The sequence below is a fragment of the Pezoporus flaviventris genome, unplaced genomic scaffold, assembly GCF_033815535.1.
Source record: "Pezoporus flaviventris isolate CSIRO_AGI_PZ_B2104156 unplaced genomic scaffold, CSIRO_AGI_Pfla_v1 ptg000079l, whole genome shotgun sequence".
Lineage (NCBI taxonomy): Eukaryota > Metazoa > Chordata > Aves > Psittaciformes > Psittacidae > Pezoporus > Pezoporus flaviventris.
This window is the reverse complement of record NW_026892627.1, coordinates 2,707,725-2,724,055: the sequence shown is the minus strand read 5'-3', so window position 1 is coordinate 2,724,055 and position 16,331 is coordinate 2,707,725. Positions and strand designations below refer to the sequence as shown.

The window sequence follows — 16,331 nt, the reverse complement described above, 5'->3', positions numbered from 1 at the left end:
TTGTGTACCTGTCACAGTGAGCCTCCCTGATGAAAAAATGCCTTCTGCTTTGAAGGAGATGAGTCCTGCATCTTCAAGAGTCACCGAAGAAAGAGTCAGTGAATGTTTCTTCCCCAGAACACCAATATTGATATTTGATGCAGGGTTCAGCCGAACGCCATCCTTCTGCCAGGTCCCTTCCACATCCTCATGTGACACCTCCACTTCAAAGGTGACAGTCCCTTTCTCAGAGACTTCCAAGTGCTGAAGACCTTTCACCAGCTTGATCTGCCTCACTGGAAAACAAACACAGGCAGGTTGGAGATCTCACACCGATAGCTGTGAAATACTCTGAGGACTTCCAAAACAGGTTCTTTCCCTGTTTCTCGTGCAGGTACCTGCCAATTAATTGGTATCTGCTAATTAAACAACCACCATTGCAGGAAATAAAACTTGTCTGCGGCTATACTGCTCACATGGCTGCTATTCTTAAAATGGGTGTTTTCAGCTGAGACAAACAAGTCAAGCAAACATTGCAGAAAAAGGGCAAACTGTCCCTTTTTCTACCAAGGTCCACCACACTCACTGGCCAGACCAGAAATAAGCTCTGAATTTGTACACACACACAAAGAGGACTAGAAACACTCATGAGCTGGGTGAGGTGGTCACCAATAACCATTAGGCAGAAACACTCCAGAATAAGATAACACTTATTATTTATACATCCCTGCGCTGTACAAGAGAGATGTTGCTGAAAATACTTTAGGTATGATTCAAGAGAAAGATGATCACTAATAGAGCATGAAGGAATAAACAATATTGTGCAGTTCTTCAACTAGGACGAAAAAGGGCAGAGAGGGAAATAGTAGGAAGAAGAAAAAGCTTTTGGCAAAAGGAAAAAGACCAACCAAACAAAAAGTAACCCATGACATGGTGTGATGTGTGCTGACCCGTGACAGCATCTGTTTTGAGTGAAGATTATCTGTTGCTACTACAAGACATTAATATTCCATCATTCAGTAAAATGCATTTATCGTTTAGACTTTTCTCACCCTTAAAAGAAATTCAGTTGACAAATATAAAAAACCCAAACAAACAAAAGACCTCTACAGACACATAAATTCACAATAATTAGTCTCCTATTTTGACCTTCCTAGTGCATGTTTAACAGAGATAATCCCCACTCAGCCAGGATCTGAATGCAAACATCAGCAGGATGGGCTGTGGGCTCTGTTCTGTGGTGGTGGTCTAGACTCAGCTCCTGAGCTGATGACACCACAACCTCTCTGAGGCTCAAATATCTACAATTGGCACCTGTCCTTACACTACATGGTGACAAGAGGACACAAGCTATTTCTCCAAAGGTCCCACAGAGGTGATGTGAATACACTATGGCCTTATCAGCAAACTGGATAGAAAGAAGCACAGTTTGGCTATCTCCAGGAGGGTGGCAGCAGACTCCATGCAATGCCATCTCCTTACATTTTTTGTGTCCCCCCTGTTGCCTGTTATACGTCATAGCACCTTTAGGGGAACGCACACATCCTTTGCAGGATCCTGTGTAATTCCTCTCTCAAGTAAACCACACTTGATTCCCTTCTCATGGTCTTCTCCAAGGTCACAAGCACTTAAGCTCAAATTTGCACCACGAACATGTCTCAACCAGACAAATGATGGACGTACAGACACTTGCAGCAGCTTATTCTTTGCTTTGCAAACTTATACACCAGCTCTCCTGGCTTTTCTGGTCAGAAGCTGCATCAGCCCCCGATTTCTGATCTGATTTTGTGGCCAGTACCTATCCCCCACAAGGGACCTTATTCTCTAAACTGAACACAGCGTGTTACCATCTAACCTTTCCCTTAAGTTAGTAAACACTCCAACCACTCAAACAGTGAATGGACCAAAGATCAAACTGAAATTATTCCAAAGAGATTGTGAAAGGGACTTGCAAAGGCATTAACTAAATAGCATAGCAATTTCTAACTCAGAAGGTGGCCTCCTGGATATATCCTCACCTGGTTCTGTACATAGCATTGGAAAAAAAAAAAACCTACTTTTTCCAAAAGTCTTGTCATAAAGCAGCAACGGTAGATGGTTAAAGCTTTCACAGGATTTCTTTTAATAGACAATATTTTATGTCAAGAAATTTGAAATTTCATACTCATGTTCCCAGTATAATTTCTACTATAATTAATTGACCTAATTAGGCTGTTCCCTGCTGAACACTTAGAGGTGAATCAGAGGAAGGATCACTTTACCCATGACTGACTTGACTTAAGTCTTCCACAAACATCTCCTCTTGGTAACAACTGAAAATAGATACTCAATCAGATATGTTGCTGGTTTGAGAAGCTCAGTTGTTTTTAGGACCTCCTGGTATCTTAAGATAGTTACAGATGCTTATCTTTTGATGAAGCAGCTTTCATACTGGAGCAGATCAACACATTTTCACATAGCTATTCATTATTTACCTTGCTCCAAAATCAATCCCAAACCAAACAGTATGAGTCCAGCTTGGTGGTTTTCTTTTTTAAAAAAGCTCCTCTGAAATCAGGCTTCTTAGACTAAAGCTGAGCATCAAATAATAGTAGCTTAATTCCCCAGACTGTGAGCATTTAAAGAACTTCTGCTGACCTCAATGTAAGCTCTTACACATTCTACTGAAAAGAGGTTATTTGCTTTTATGCCAAAAAGTGGAGCATAGTTTTAGACTTCTAAAGTCTTGCTTTTGCTGTAAAGCAGAGTGAGAGCTCGGTGCCACCTCAGTTGGAGGACTTGGATGCAGAATCCAGTAAGTCTAGTGAGGTTCTTGTATATGGCCCCTTTCCTGCTTCATCTCTTAAATAAGGCTTGGATAATCATATGCAAAAAAAAAAAATCCCTGCTATAGCAAGCTGATTCCTGTTTTTTATCATGATCCATGAGTTTCCATCACTGTGTGAAACCATCTCAGTTCATCAACAGAGGAGCTACTTTTTCCAGTGACACTAAACACAAGTGATGAGAATGCAGCTGGCTACCTAGGAAGCACACAGCAAAATCCTCTGTCTCCATCAGAATAGGAAGTTTATAAACCAGAGACAGATACACATTTATGCTTGCGTAACTCACTTTACACAAAATACTGTTGGCGGTTATCAGGACTACCCAAATACTTCCTATATAAACAGTTCCATCATTTTTGTTTCTATCACTTAGCTGTAGCAACAGTCAGTGATTAAAACCAGGTGTAACTGGATCTACAACTAACTGCTGAAACGTCTTGCTGGAAGGAAAATTAGTATCACCCAGAGTCTGAACAAAATGCCTTGAGGTGCAATGTTTGAAAGAGGATGGAGCAGCAAACTGCACTGTATTCTTCCAGCATATTGTGACTGTAGAAAGGCTATATTTCTATCTTCTGCTAACCCTCTTCACCTGATTTAACTGACTCAGTAAATCTGAATCTAGCTGTAAATCAGGATCGTAGTCATGCAACATTCCTTGAATCTTAGACACTCAGAAGATAATTCAATTCATTATCTTTAAACACTCTCCAGAGGTTTCTTCTTTCTGTTAGCTACAAAAGGAGCTGAAAGTAATGACCTAGATTAAGGCTTCATGAATCCAAGACTAATCTACAAACTACTAGCCACTGCTATTGTTTGGTTTTTGATAGAGCCATTCAGTTTGGATATAAAGATGAGTAACCACCAACGCAAGTGATAACTGCCCTGTGTGTTATGGATCCCTGTATGGATGCTAAACCAGTGGGTTTTTGACAACTGTAAGCCAGGAAGATTTTGAAGATTAAACTGTCTTAGCAATGCATGAATGTGATTTGACAAACCCTGCTCTGTATGAGGCAGCCTGTTATTAATTTCTCATTTCTTTGATTCCACCAGAAGACCACAAGTTTATCAGGCTGGAAAAACCTAGAAAATTCATTTCGCTCTTCTGTCCCATTCTAGGGCACACTCAGCTCTTTACATCATTGCGACAGATATTTCAGTAACATTTTCTTAAACCCATGATGAAAGCTCCAAGACCTCTCCAGACAACCTATTAAATCATCCAGCTACTAAAACCTCTTTTATTGTATAACCTGGATCTTTCTTGTGATTGAAGTCCATTATTTCCCATCATTATTTCCACATGGAGAACAGATTGTTCCCTTCCACTTTATAACATCTCATTTACCTGAAATCTGTTATCAAGTCCTCCTTACCTATTATGTATGACCTACACAGTACCAATTGGTGGCAGGGGCTTTACACACAAAATTAGATAGTCCTCAAGGGCTTCAATCCTATCTTCATCTATCCTGTAACAATCATGACAAAAGGATCCTGGAAAAGGGCAGAAGTAGAGGGCTACAGCTGAGACACCATTAGCTTACTTGAAAGGGCAGCACCTTCAAGCAGAAGATTTGTTCTGATAGTTTTTCTACCTCTAACTGAATATAAAGAGATATTCTGAAAGAGGTGGTTTAGCAGAATTAGGGCAATGGGTGGCTGAAGAGGGAATGGTTTGCTTAAAGACATACAAAGGAAAGAACAATGTGAGAAATTTCAGAGGAAAGAGAAGAATCAGCTAAGAAGCTTAATGGTCAACAGCATGACTGAGAGCTGATGAGATGAGATGGAGGCAATAGGAACCAGACAGCCATTCTCTGTTTACTGCTCTTGCTTTCACCTCCTCTCAGTCATCTGACTTGTGGCCAAGCTGATGGTTGTGTCCCTCTGTCCCCATGGCAGTCGGTTGGGCAGTAGCCATTATGATAATGGAAGAGACCAGCATCCACCTCCAAACCCTCTCCAGGGTATTTATAGAACTGGAGATCATTCAACTTACTTTCCACATTGATCTTGGCTTGGGTCTTGTCATCAGGACTTTCACAACAGTAGAAGCCCCGGTCTGCAAAGGAGATGTCCTTAACTACCAGGATATGTTTTGTTCCCTCAGCTTTGATCTCTATTTTTTCACTGGGCTTCAAGACAATGTTGTTCCTCATCCACTTCACCTCTGCAGGCTTGGTCAGCTCTACCTCCAAGGTCACTGTATCTTTCTCTTCAACTGTTTTGGGCTCCAGTTTCTTCTTGAATGAGATTGGGGCCTCTGTGAAAGGAGAAGAAATATTAGTAAGAATGCAGAGGATCCAGAAAAAGACTTTCAGAGAAAATTTAAATAGTGGCTCATGTATCTCCAGTCCAAATGCACTCTGGGCTTCCCTGTTTCATGATGGAAAAGCAGAATTTCCCTACTAACATAATCAGAAGGAAGACTACATGACAATGTAGGTTGTAGCACCAGTGACAGGGGCATGATCACCTCTTACCTCGGACTCTGAGATTGGCTGTGCTTTCTACACCCTCAGCATTAGCAGAGATTTCAGCTGCATCTTCCAGTGTCAGATCAGTGATGGTGAGGCTGTGGTTAGTGTCCTTGTGTGAAATCACGTACTTCTTGCTGGCTTCAATCTTGACACCATTCCTGAGCCAAGTGACCACGGCATCACTGGGAGAGACAGTGCACTTGAACACAGCTTCTTTTCCTTCCTCAGAAACCACACTGATGAGACTGGTAACAAATTTCACCACTCTGGGAGCTGATGGATAGGAATAAAACATTTAGGAGACATAGCATAAACACCTTCACAGAGCCAAAAGCTTTGACGATTTTATTGGAAACATCAATTTTTCTTATTTAGAGTGAGTGATCATAATAATGGATCATCATGTTTCCCATGTCTAAGTTTTGTGTCTGAAGACACCAGAAAAGAGAGGCAAGCAAACAGGGGGTAAAATCTCATCTTAAGTTTGGGATACTTAATTGCAGCCTCAAATGCAATATAAAGGTCAGTTTACCCACATATTAGAAGGCCTGAGCTCAGCATGTCTCAAAATCATTATGTTCTTCACAAGTAGAGTCCACTGACACTGAGAGAGTCACTGACACTGAGTTTTGTATTTTGCTGTTAACACAGCAGACAGCACAAACACTGAAAAAACTGCAGCTTTACAGAGTTGTAATAGGTGAGGACAAAACCCAAGGACCCCTCTACATTGTCACCATTGTAGACATACCTTTGGGGGTGATGGTAATGGTGCTCTTGTCACTTCTGGACTCGCAGGAGTATTCTCCCTCATCCTCAGCCCGGATCCCTGTTATTGTCAGGGTTCGCTTGATCCCCTCCTCATGAATATGGAAACGCTTGCTGGGCTTGATCTCTGCTTTGTTCCTTCGCCACACCACCTTCCCTTTGGCATGGCTCACATCACAGGTCAAAGTGACACTGCCTCCAATCTCTGCATTAACAGCTTCAAGCTTTTTGACAAACTTCACTGGGATTTCTGAGATCCAGAAGAAGGAAAAATGATGAGAAAGGAAAAAGATAATAAATGTGTTCTAAGAAACTGGCTCCAGCCAGCTTAAAAAATATAAAATAAACAACCCCAGAAGATTCTGGGGGATCAGGGTAGGCAGAAACAAACCAGAAAGGTTTAAATTTAGGAAGATTCCATTAGCATGGTATCTTAATATAATTATGTAAAGCAAGAACAGTGTCTAAAAACATGGCTAGGTATTGTCTTTCTAATCTTTTACCTGATGAGACCACATGGTGCTTTAGGTCAGAGCCTGATTTGCCTGACTGAAAATCTGTACAGATGCATAAGCCACAGCCACCTTTATCTCCTCCATCACTGGAGACAGAGCTAATGGACTCAGAGAAATACAGGGTGTGATTTCTATACTCTTGAAGTGATACTTTAAAAGATCATGATCTACTAGAAACTACGTTTCTGCAATGACTCCAAAGGGAGCTGAGGGAATGTGTCTCAACTGCTGACAACTCCAGTGTGAGTGTCTGAAGAGAAGAAAGGAGGGCTTTGCTCTGGGACATTACCCCTCTCATCTCCACCCTTGGATCAGCTGTACTTAACTATTCTTGTCAGTTTATAGCCTTAGCCTTGACTAAAGAACAGCATCCAAGGTGCACCACCCCACAAAAAGAGGAAGATACAATTCAGATCCAGTTCCCCCTTGTGACTAACTCATACACGCAACATCCCTCTAGATCCTCATCAGCTTTGTCATGCCAGTGAGCAGTGGAGAAGACCTAGGGCTCTAATATGCCCCAGCTACTGTGGGAGGAGGAAGAGCAGCACGATGAGAGTGGAGAGCAGATGCCAGGAGAAGCACTTGTCACAGGCATCCTTGACACCCTGAGTGGCCAGCAAAGGGTAGAAAACGGGTTTTTGGAGCAGAAGAACTTTGCTGGCCTATGGTGGGGCAGCCACAGCAGCTATAACAGCAATTCAAGCCTTGAGGTTGTAACAGTTTTAGAAGGAGTTTGTACTTCACCTCTACTCTACCATGGGAGAAGCATAGCTGTTGGGTTGAGAAATGACCTGTGTAATGTTCTCAGCTTACCTTTCACCTGTACTTTGAATTCTTGCTTGTCACTCTTTGCCTGACATGTGTATATGGCAGTGTCTGTGCTCTCAGCCAGGTTCACTGTCAGGGTCCTGGATGCACCCTCACTCTTGATCTCATATTTCTTGTTTGCCTTGATTTCTGTTCCATCCTTGAACCACCTTACTGCAGCAGTTTCAGGAGTAATTGAAGTAGTCAGTGTGATATTTTCATGTTCTTGAACAATGAGAGGCTCTTTCTGGACAACTTTATTTTCAAATTTAGCCTCTGGTTCTAGAAAAGTCATTAAAATAGGAAAATGAACAACTTAAGGATTTGAGCATTAACACAGCATTTTCTATTACTCTCTTTTCCTGACTCATAACATCAGCTCACCCATAATTCGTGATAACCCAGGGAATATGGCTGGGTATTTGTGGCTAGTATAATAATTTGCTGAGGGGGAAGAAAGAAAATAATCTGTCAAGCAAACAAAAGCTTCTGCTTAGAAAAGAAGCAAAGGAAAGGAAATGCAAATATACATTTTATCTACTGCCCCAAAAATACTTGCTTCTCAGACATAAGATGACCTGTATAATTCTTTCCTCTTCCATTTTTAGGATTTTAGATCAAATGAAAAAGAAATATTAATGTGCTAACTTTGAATTTATGGCCTGTTTTCTTTTCTGTTTTCTCTACTGTCTTTCTCTTTGCTTCTTCTTTATCTTGTACAATACTTGGCCACAAAACCAGACAGTTTTGGGGTACACACAAGCAGCACACCAGCTTTACTTACTCACCTTTCTCACATCTCAATTGCTGCTCTTCAAGATTTCTTACTCATACTTTCAACTCCCCACCACTGTAAAAAGTTGGGCAACAGGGTGTATGAAGGAGGTAAGCAGAAACCTACATAGCATTTCCATAGCCAAAACCAGTAGATTAAAAAGCACGAATTAATGTGTGATGGGGTTCACTGGTGTTGCTTCAAGGAAAATGGTGGTTGTACTATGGCCGCTGGGTAGGGAATATCCAGCTTTCTTCTAAGCCATACAGATTTCTTCTTAGAGCCTCAAAGTGAATACTCACCAGTTGGTTCCACCTTGAAAGTCAGCCGCTGGCCTGCAGCCTCACAGATGTATTCTCCAGCATCTTTCTTCTCCAGCTGCCCTATGACAAGGCGCCGGGTTTTACCGACAGATTCTATTTTGAATTTCCTGGAGGTTATGAGCAGTTTTCCATCCTTGAACCATTTCACTTCAGTTGCATCCTGTGCTACCTCACAGCTGAGGGTGGCACTTTCTGTCAGGACAGCATTAACCTCCTTCTGGACTTGTTCCTGGTTTATAAATGCAGGTTTGGGCTCTGAATGTAGAAAGGAAGAAAATATTGACTAAGGAATTCAAATGAGATCAATCTTACAGATTTCTGTACACAGGCTTGGAAAATATTTAGATTGCCACTTGCCAAAACTAACTGCCTTCACTGGGCAATATTTACCCTCCTGTGAAAATAGGGAAGAGTCAAGGAAGGCAAGGAACCAAAAGGGTCCTTGACATCAACACAGAACTATTGGCTTCTGGAACAGATTCTTCATGGTCTTTTCCACTGTCACAATGTGACTGTCAAAACAACAAAGGAAATATTATCTCCCTGCAAGTGCTCAGGTAGGTTTCAGGATCACGGCTGGCAAGGTAACCAAGACTGTTGCAACATCAAAACTCCTTTTAGTATCGCATACTAGAAACAGTTTGGGCACCTTGTGAATACTGTTCCAAAGCACAATTGCTGAGAATCTTTCATGACAAAGGGATATTTAGCACCTGGCAGAAATACTAGGGCATCTCAGAAGGCTGAGACCTCAAACAGACAACAGCCCAAATTCGTAAAAAGTGCTGAGTTTTCAACCCATCTCAAGGCATGCTGCTGCCGAAACTGCAAATGACAAAACACATTCCAGCCTCTCAGATTTAAGAAATGGGATGAGCAGTCTAACAGGAAAATGATTTTTTGAATGGCTGTTTCCTTTTAAGAAGTTCAGTGCATAAGAATAACCCTTTGGGATTCCAGAAATGGGAGAAATATGAATAATATATTGATTATTATTTCTATTATATTTATCTGTGGCTATTATTATAAACAGAGAATGACATAGGCCTTTGTGTCATGTTAAATCCAAATATTCCCACTTCTAGAAATCCAGGCAATAAGGTACAGAAAATCAGATGATGTCTCAGCTCTACAGTCTGAAACAAGGCCCTGATTATTCCAAATGATTATTCCAACTCTATAATCTTCTTCTGTAATTCAGACACAGTGTGTCTCACCTGTGACACTGATCTTGAAGGTCAGTTTCTGGCCAGCAGCCTCACAGCTGTACTCCCCAGCATCTTTCTTCTCCAGCTGACCCACCACCAAGCGACGCAATTTGCCCTCTGACTCCACCTTGAACTTCTTGCTGGACGTGATCAGCTTCCCCTCCTTGTACCACTTCACATCAGTCTTCTCCTGAGCCACCTCACAGCTCAGCATAGCGTTTTCTGATAGCGCAGCTTTCACCTCTTTCTGCACCTTCTCCTTGTTTGTAAATACAACTTCTGGCTCTGAAAAGAGAGAGAAAATCAGTGTCTCCAAGATATGATGTTGCCTAATCCCCTTATTGTGGCTTACAGGTAACACTGGAAACCAAGCCTGCGATTTGACAATGAACATCCAAAGCTACTGGAAGAACATGCGAACCATTTTGTGCTGGGGGTTGACTGATTAATTTTTTTAAAGCCTTTTGTTGCTTTGTCACAAATCACACAAAGATTAGTATATAAACATCAGTTAGCTAGAAGATCATCTGCATGGTTCATAGGAGCATTGTATGGCAGGATCTAGTCATGACAGGAAAAGTTTTGGTTGAAGGTGAATGTAGTATAACATAGTTTTAGAGGCAAGAGCTCCTATGCTGTCTCACAGAACTGTATCGTTTGCTTCTTTGGTTCTCAATAGCTGCCTCTGTTGTCTCTCAGGTCATTTTGTTAAATGAGAAGGGTGCTAGACCAGGACTGACATGTTCAGGACTATGTTAATACTCCTTACTGTGACCTTGAAAAAAGCTCAGCTCATGTTACACCCAAATGTTGAAATTCCTTTTGTTCTCTAGAAGACATATTAGTCATCCAACTTAAAAGAGGATCGGGAGGTAGAGAGGGAATTAGGAAGCTGAATCCATACTACCACTCTACAGCCCCAGTAGGGTTATGCACCTGGAATGAGTTTCCACAACAAATTCTTTCCCTAATTGCCATTTCCCCGATGCCTTAAAGAACTTAACATGTATCAAGTCTTATTGCCACATCTTTCCCTCAGGCTAAGAGAAAGAAAAGCAGTACAGACATTGAGCAGATACGTAATCACTCTTCACCATGAACCTGATCTAAAATGCACTGAGAATCAGCTGCAGTGCAGGTTTGTTCTCATTGCACCAACATGTGAAGATGGGGATGTGCAGTAAGCGAGTCCTTTTTCATAGCCCTTTTCCTACAGTGATGAGCAGCTCCCAAGAATGCAGCTCCCTGTTTAAACGTCTTACACAGTTTTACATACACACATGCATACATATATATAAAGAGAACTGTATTTGTAACTATTTGACTGATTTCCACATTATAGCTAGGCCATCCAATGATGGTCTCCAAAAATATGAACAGTAAAAGGAAAAAAACTCATGAAATAATACTAATTTTTCTAAATATCCTAGAAATGGGAATGATGGGCCAAAGAATCTCCTCTCACCGGTGACATCGATCTTGAAGGTCAGTTTCTGGCCAGCAGCCTCACAAGTGTACTCCCCAGCATCTTTCTTCTCCAGCTGACCCACCACCAAGCGACGCAGTTTGCCCTCTGACTCCACCTTGAACTTCTTGCTAGAGGTGATCAGCTTCCCCTCCTTGTACCATTTCACATCAGTCTTCTCCTGGGCCACCTCGCAGCTCAGCGTGGCATTTTCTGATAGCGCAGCTTTCACCTCTTTCTTCAGTTTGTCTTTGTTGATAAACGCATCTTCTGCTTCTGTGGGGAGGGAGAAGGAATTTAAAAATCACAGGTTTGTTCAGGCTGTGCCTGAACACTCACAGTCAAATGCAAAATCCTGATTACAAGACTTTCCAGCAGCTCTGTCTCACCCACAGCTAAGATACACTCAGACAGGACACAATTCTCTCTACAGTCTAGAGCTGTGCCTCAGAATTTCTGAGGAAAATGAATCAACGCCCAGGAGTTAAGGTTCTTCCAACCCCCATGAATCCATAAGAAATCTGACTTTTTGTTCCTTAATGTAATGCACAAATAAACACCCAATCTCATCTGCCACAGGGACCCAGATGTAAGCCTTGCCTGCTCTAGGGACTTCTTGAGAATGATTCCAGATCTATTTTCCCACACATACAGGAGATGGCCATAAATCCTTATAAATCACAACAGCATATGTAAATTTGACTATATTGTCCTTACTGGGAAATCAGAAAACAACATGGACTGTTGAGTGGATGAAGACATCTAGCCATAGGCATCTGTGTGACAGTGGATGCACGCAAGCTGGCTGCCTGATCAACCTCAATACTTAACATCCAGTCTACATGGTTCCTGAAGCCCAGACAGTGGTTCAGTTTTGCCTGTTGTAAACGAAAGTAATGGACTGCTCTGTGATGAGAGCCAACATGTCCTCTCACCTGTGACACTGATCTTGAAGGTCAGTTTCTGGCCAGCAGCCTCACAGCTGTACTCCCCAGCATCTTTCTTCTCCAGCTGACCCACCATCAAGCGACGCAATTTGCCCTCTGAATCCACCTTGAACTTCTTGCTGGAGGTGATCAGCTTCCCCTCCTTGTACCATTTCACATCAGTCTTCTCCTGAGCCACCTCACAGCTCAGCGTGGCGTTTTCTGATAGCGCAGCTTTCACCTCTTTCTGCACCTTCTCCTTGTTTGTAAATACAACTTCTGGCTCTGAAAAGAGAGAGAAAATCAGAGTTTCTTTAAAACATGATGTTGCTCAATCCTCTTACCTTGACTTACACATAATACTACATATAAAGCTATTGGAAGAACGTTAAAACCATTTTGATGAGTGCTTTTTTGGGGGGAGGAGGAAGAGAAGGGGGTAAGTGGTTGTGGTTGGTTTTCAAAGCTTTTTTTTGTGTATTGTTTTGGTGAGTGCAGCCACTGGACTGACACACTACTACTCTCCACTGTGCCCCTGCCCTGCTCTGAAATTCACTGAAAATCACCTGCACTGAAGACTTGTTCTGGTTGCACCAGCATGTGGGGATTGAGAAGCGCAATCAACACATTCCTGTTCACGGTCTTGTTGCTTTAGAAATGCATAGCCCCTTAAGTTTAACCAGGATGGGTCCCCATCTTAAATATTTTATATTGTTTTACATAGAAGATACATAATATTTTTTTTTTTCTAAATATTCTAGAAGCAGGAAGGCCAGGCCAGGCAATTTTCTCCCACCTGTGACATCGATCTTGAAGGTCAATTTCTGGCCAGCAGCCTCACAGCTGTACTCCCCAGCATCTTTCTTCTCCAGCTGACCCACCACCAAGCGACGCAGTTTGCCCTCTGACTCCACCTTGAACTTCTTGCTAGAGGTGATCAGCTTCCCCTCCTTGTACCATTTCACATCAGTCTTCTCCTGGGCCACCTCGCAGCTCAGCGTGGCATTTTCTGATAGCGCAGCTTTCACCTCTTTCTTCAGTTTGTCTTTGTTGATAAACGCATCTTCTGCTTCTGTGGGGAGGGAGAAGGAATTTAAAAATCACAGGTTTGTTCAGGCTGTGCCTGAACACTCATAGTCAAATGCAAAATCCTGATTACAAGACTTTCCAGCAGCTCTGTCTCACCCACAGCTAAGATACACTCAGACAGGACACAATTCTCTCTACAGTCTAGAGCTGTGCCTCAGAATTTCTGAGGAAAATGAATCAACGCCCAGGAGTTAAGGTTCTTCCAACCCCCATGAATCCATAAGAAATCTGACTTTTTGTTCCTTAATGTAATGCACAAATAAACACCCAATCTCATCTGCCACAGGGACCCAGATGTAAGCCTTGCCTGCTCTAGGGACTTCTTGAGAATGATTCCAGATCTATTTTCCCACACATACAGGAGATGGCCATAAATCCTTATAAATCACAACAGCATATGTAAATTTGACTATATTGTCCTTACTGGGAAATCAGAAAACAACATGGACTGTTGAGTGGATGAAGACATCTAGCCATAGGCATCTGTGTGACAGTGGATGCACGCAAGCTGGCTGCCTGATCAACCTCAATACTTAACATCCAGTCTACATGGTTCCTGAAGCCCAGACAGTGGTTCAGTTTTGCCTGTTGTAAACGAAAGTAATGGACTGCTCTGTGATGAGAGCCAACATGTCCTCTCACCTGTGACACTGATCTTGAAGGTCAGTTTCTGGCCAGCAGCCTCACAGCTGTACTCCCCAGCATCTTTCTTCTCCAGCTGACCCACCATCAAGCGACGCAATTTGCCCTCTGAATCCACCTTGAACTTCTTGCTGGAGGTGATCAGCTTCCCCTCCTTGTACCATTTCACATCAGTCTTCTCCTGAGCCACCTCACAGCTCAGCGTGGCGTTTTCTGATAGCGCAGCTTTCACCTCTTTCTGCACCTTCTCCTTGTTTGTAAATACAACTTCTGGCTCTGAAAAGAGAGAGAAAATCAGAGTTTCTTTAAAACATGATGTTGCTCAATCCTCTTACCTTGACTTACACATAATACTACATATAAAGCTATTGGAAGAACGTTAAAACCATTTTGATGAGTGCTTTTTTGGGGGGAGGAGGAAGAGAAGGGGGTAAGTGGTTGTGGTTGGTTTTCAAAGCTTTTTTTTGTGTATTGTTTTGGTGAGTGCAGCCACTGGACTGACACACTACTACTCTCCACTGTGCCCCTGCCCTGCTCTGAAATTCACTGAAAATCACCTGCACTGAAGACTTGTTCTGGTTGCACCAGCATGTGGGGATTGAGAAGCGCAATCAACACATTCCTGTTCACGGTCTTGTTGCTTTAGAAATGCATAGCCCCTTAAGTTTAACCAGGATGGGTCCCCATCTTAAATATTTTATATTGTTTTACATAGAAGATACATAATATTTTTTTTTTTCTAAATATTCTAGAAGCAGGAAGGCCAGGCCAGGCAATTTTCTCCCACCTGTGACATCGATCTTGAAGGTCAATTTCTGGCCAGCAGCCTCACAGCTGTACTCCCCAGCATCTTTCTTCTCCAGCTGACCCACCACCAAGCGACGCAGTTTGCCCTCTGACTCCACCTTGAACTTCTTGCTAGAGGTGATCAGCTTCCCCTCCTTGTACCATTTCACATCAGTCTTCTCCTGGGCCACCTCGCAGCTCAGCGTGGCATTTTCTGATAGCGCAGCTTTCACCTCTTTCTTCAGTTTGTCTTTGTTGATAAACGCATCTTCTGCTTCTGTGGGGAGGGAGAAGGAATTTAAAAATCACAGGTTTGTTCAGGCTGTGCCTGAACACTCACAGTCAAATGCAAAATCCTGATTACAAGACTTTCCAGCAGCTCTGTCTCACCCACAGCTAAGATACACTCAGACAGGACACAATTCTCTCTACAGTCTAGAGCTGTGCCTCAGAATTTCTGAGGAAAATGAATCAACGCCCAGGAGTTAAGGTTCTTCCAACCCCCATGAATCCATAAGAAATCTGACTTTTTGTTCCTTAATGTAATGCACAAATAAACACCCAATCTCATCTGCCACAGGGACCCAGATGTAAGCCTTGCCTGCTCTAGGGACTTCTTGAGAATGATTCCAGATCTATTTTCCCACACATACAGGAGATGGCCATAAATCCTTATAAATCACAACAGCATATGTAAATTTGTCTATACTGTCCTTACTGGGAAATCAGAAATCACTACTTAACATCGAGGCTGCACAGCCCCTGAAGCCCAGACAGTGATTCAGTTTTGCCTGTTGTAAATGAAAATCATGGACCGCTCTGTGATGAGAGCAAACATGTCCTGTCACCTGTGACATCGATCTTGAAGGTCAGTTTCTGGCCAGCAGCCTCACAGCTGTACTCCCCAGCATCTTTCTTCTCCAGCTGACCCACCACCAGGCGACGCGATTTGCCTTCCGACTCCACCTTGAACTTCTTGGTGGATGTGATCAGCTTCCCCTCCTTGTACCATTTCACATCAGTCTTCTCCTGAGCCACCTCACAGCTCAGCGTGGCATTTTCTGATAATGCAGCTTTCACCTCTTTTTGTACCTTCTCCTTGTTGACAAATGCATCTTCTGCTTCTGAAACAGGGAAACATCAGGGAAAAAATATGTAAGATAAAAATCACTTGCAACAAGTAGATACTACATGTATTTTGTGTCAGCATTCTTGTAAGTAACATTGCTTTACAGTTTCTTTTATCACATGGAAGAACACACCCTCAAAACATAGTACATATAATTATCATACCTCTCTGACTAGTTTTTATGAACAGCTTGAGCACCTCATATTCTTATTTTTTATAATGAAGACAAAGATAAAAATCCCTCTGGTTTTTTTGGTGTTTCTACACCCCACATTTAGAAGTCGTTAAACATATCACAATTATGAGTTGCCATTTTCACTATCACATTATTTACAGGAATTTATATGTCCTATTTTGGATCAAGACTGGGTGTTGTTCAGAAAATATCTTCTAATTCAATCCCCCCAAATATAATAAGGGTTCCTCCATAATATGGAGAAATACTTGGGCTACATTGTACATAAAACATCCATATAAAATTTGAAGTATACTTTTCTTTCCTCAGAAACCTGATTTTTCAGAAAACTGGCCATAGGTAATCTTCTCTTAATACCGAACACAAGCAACAAGAATGAAGTGTTAAAAATCATGTTCTTCCA

At 42.2% G+C, this 16,331-nt stretch overlaps 1 protein-coding gene across 3 annotated transcripts in view; it reads right to left on the bottom strand.

Moving 5' to 3' along the window:
- The window catches only part of OBSCN (obscurin, cytoskeletal calmodulin and titin-interacting RhoGEF), a 154,722-nt gene that overhangs the window by 100,749 nt on the left and 37,642 nt on the right, over positions 1-16,331 (bottom strand). For all 3 annotated transcript variants that reach the window (XM_061474398.1, XM_061474400.1, XM_061474399.1), the window contains exons 12-24: positions 15,452-15,727; positions 14,605-14,880; positions 13,818-14,093; positions 12,883-13,158; positions 12,096-12,371; positions 11,161-11,436; positions 9,705-9,980; positions 8,467-8,742; positions 7,396-7,671; positions 6,048-6,314; positions 5,300-5,569; positions 4,816-5,079; positions 9-275 (exon numbers count right to left, since the gene is read on the bottom strand). In XM_061474398.1, coding sequence (XP_061330382.1) covers positions 9-275; positions 4,816-5,079; positions 5,300-5,569; positions 6,048-6,314; positions 7,396-7,671; positions 8,467-8,742; positions 9,705-9,980; positions 11,161-11,436; positions 12,096-12,371; positions 12,883-13,158; positions 13,818-14,093; positions 14,605-14,880; positions 15,452-15,727 — 3,552 coding nt within the window. The remainder of the gene's footprint in view (positions 1-8; positions 276-4,815; positions 5,080-5,299; positions 5,570-6,047; positions 6,315-7,395; positions 7,672-8,466; positions 8,743-9,704; positions 9,981-11,160; positions 11,437-12,095; positions 12,372-12,882; positions 13,159-13,817; positions 14,094-14,604; positions 14,881-15,451; positions 15,728-16,331) is intronic.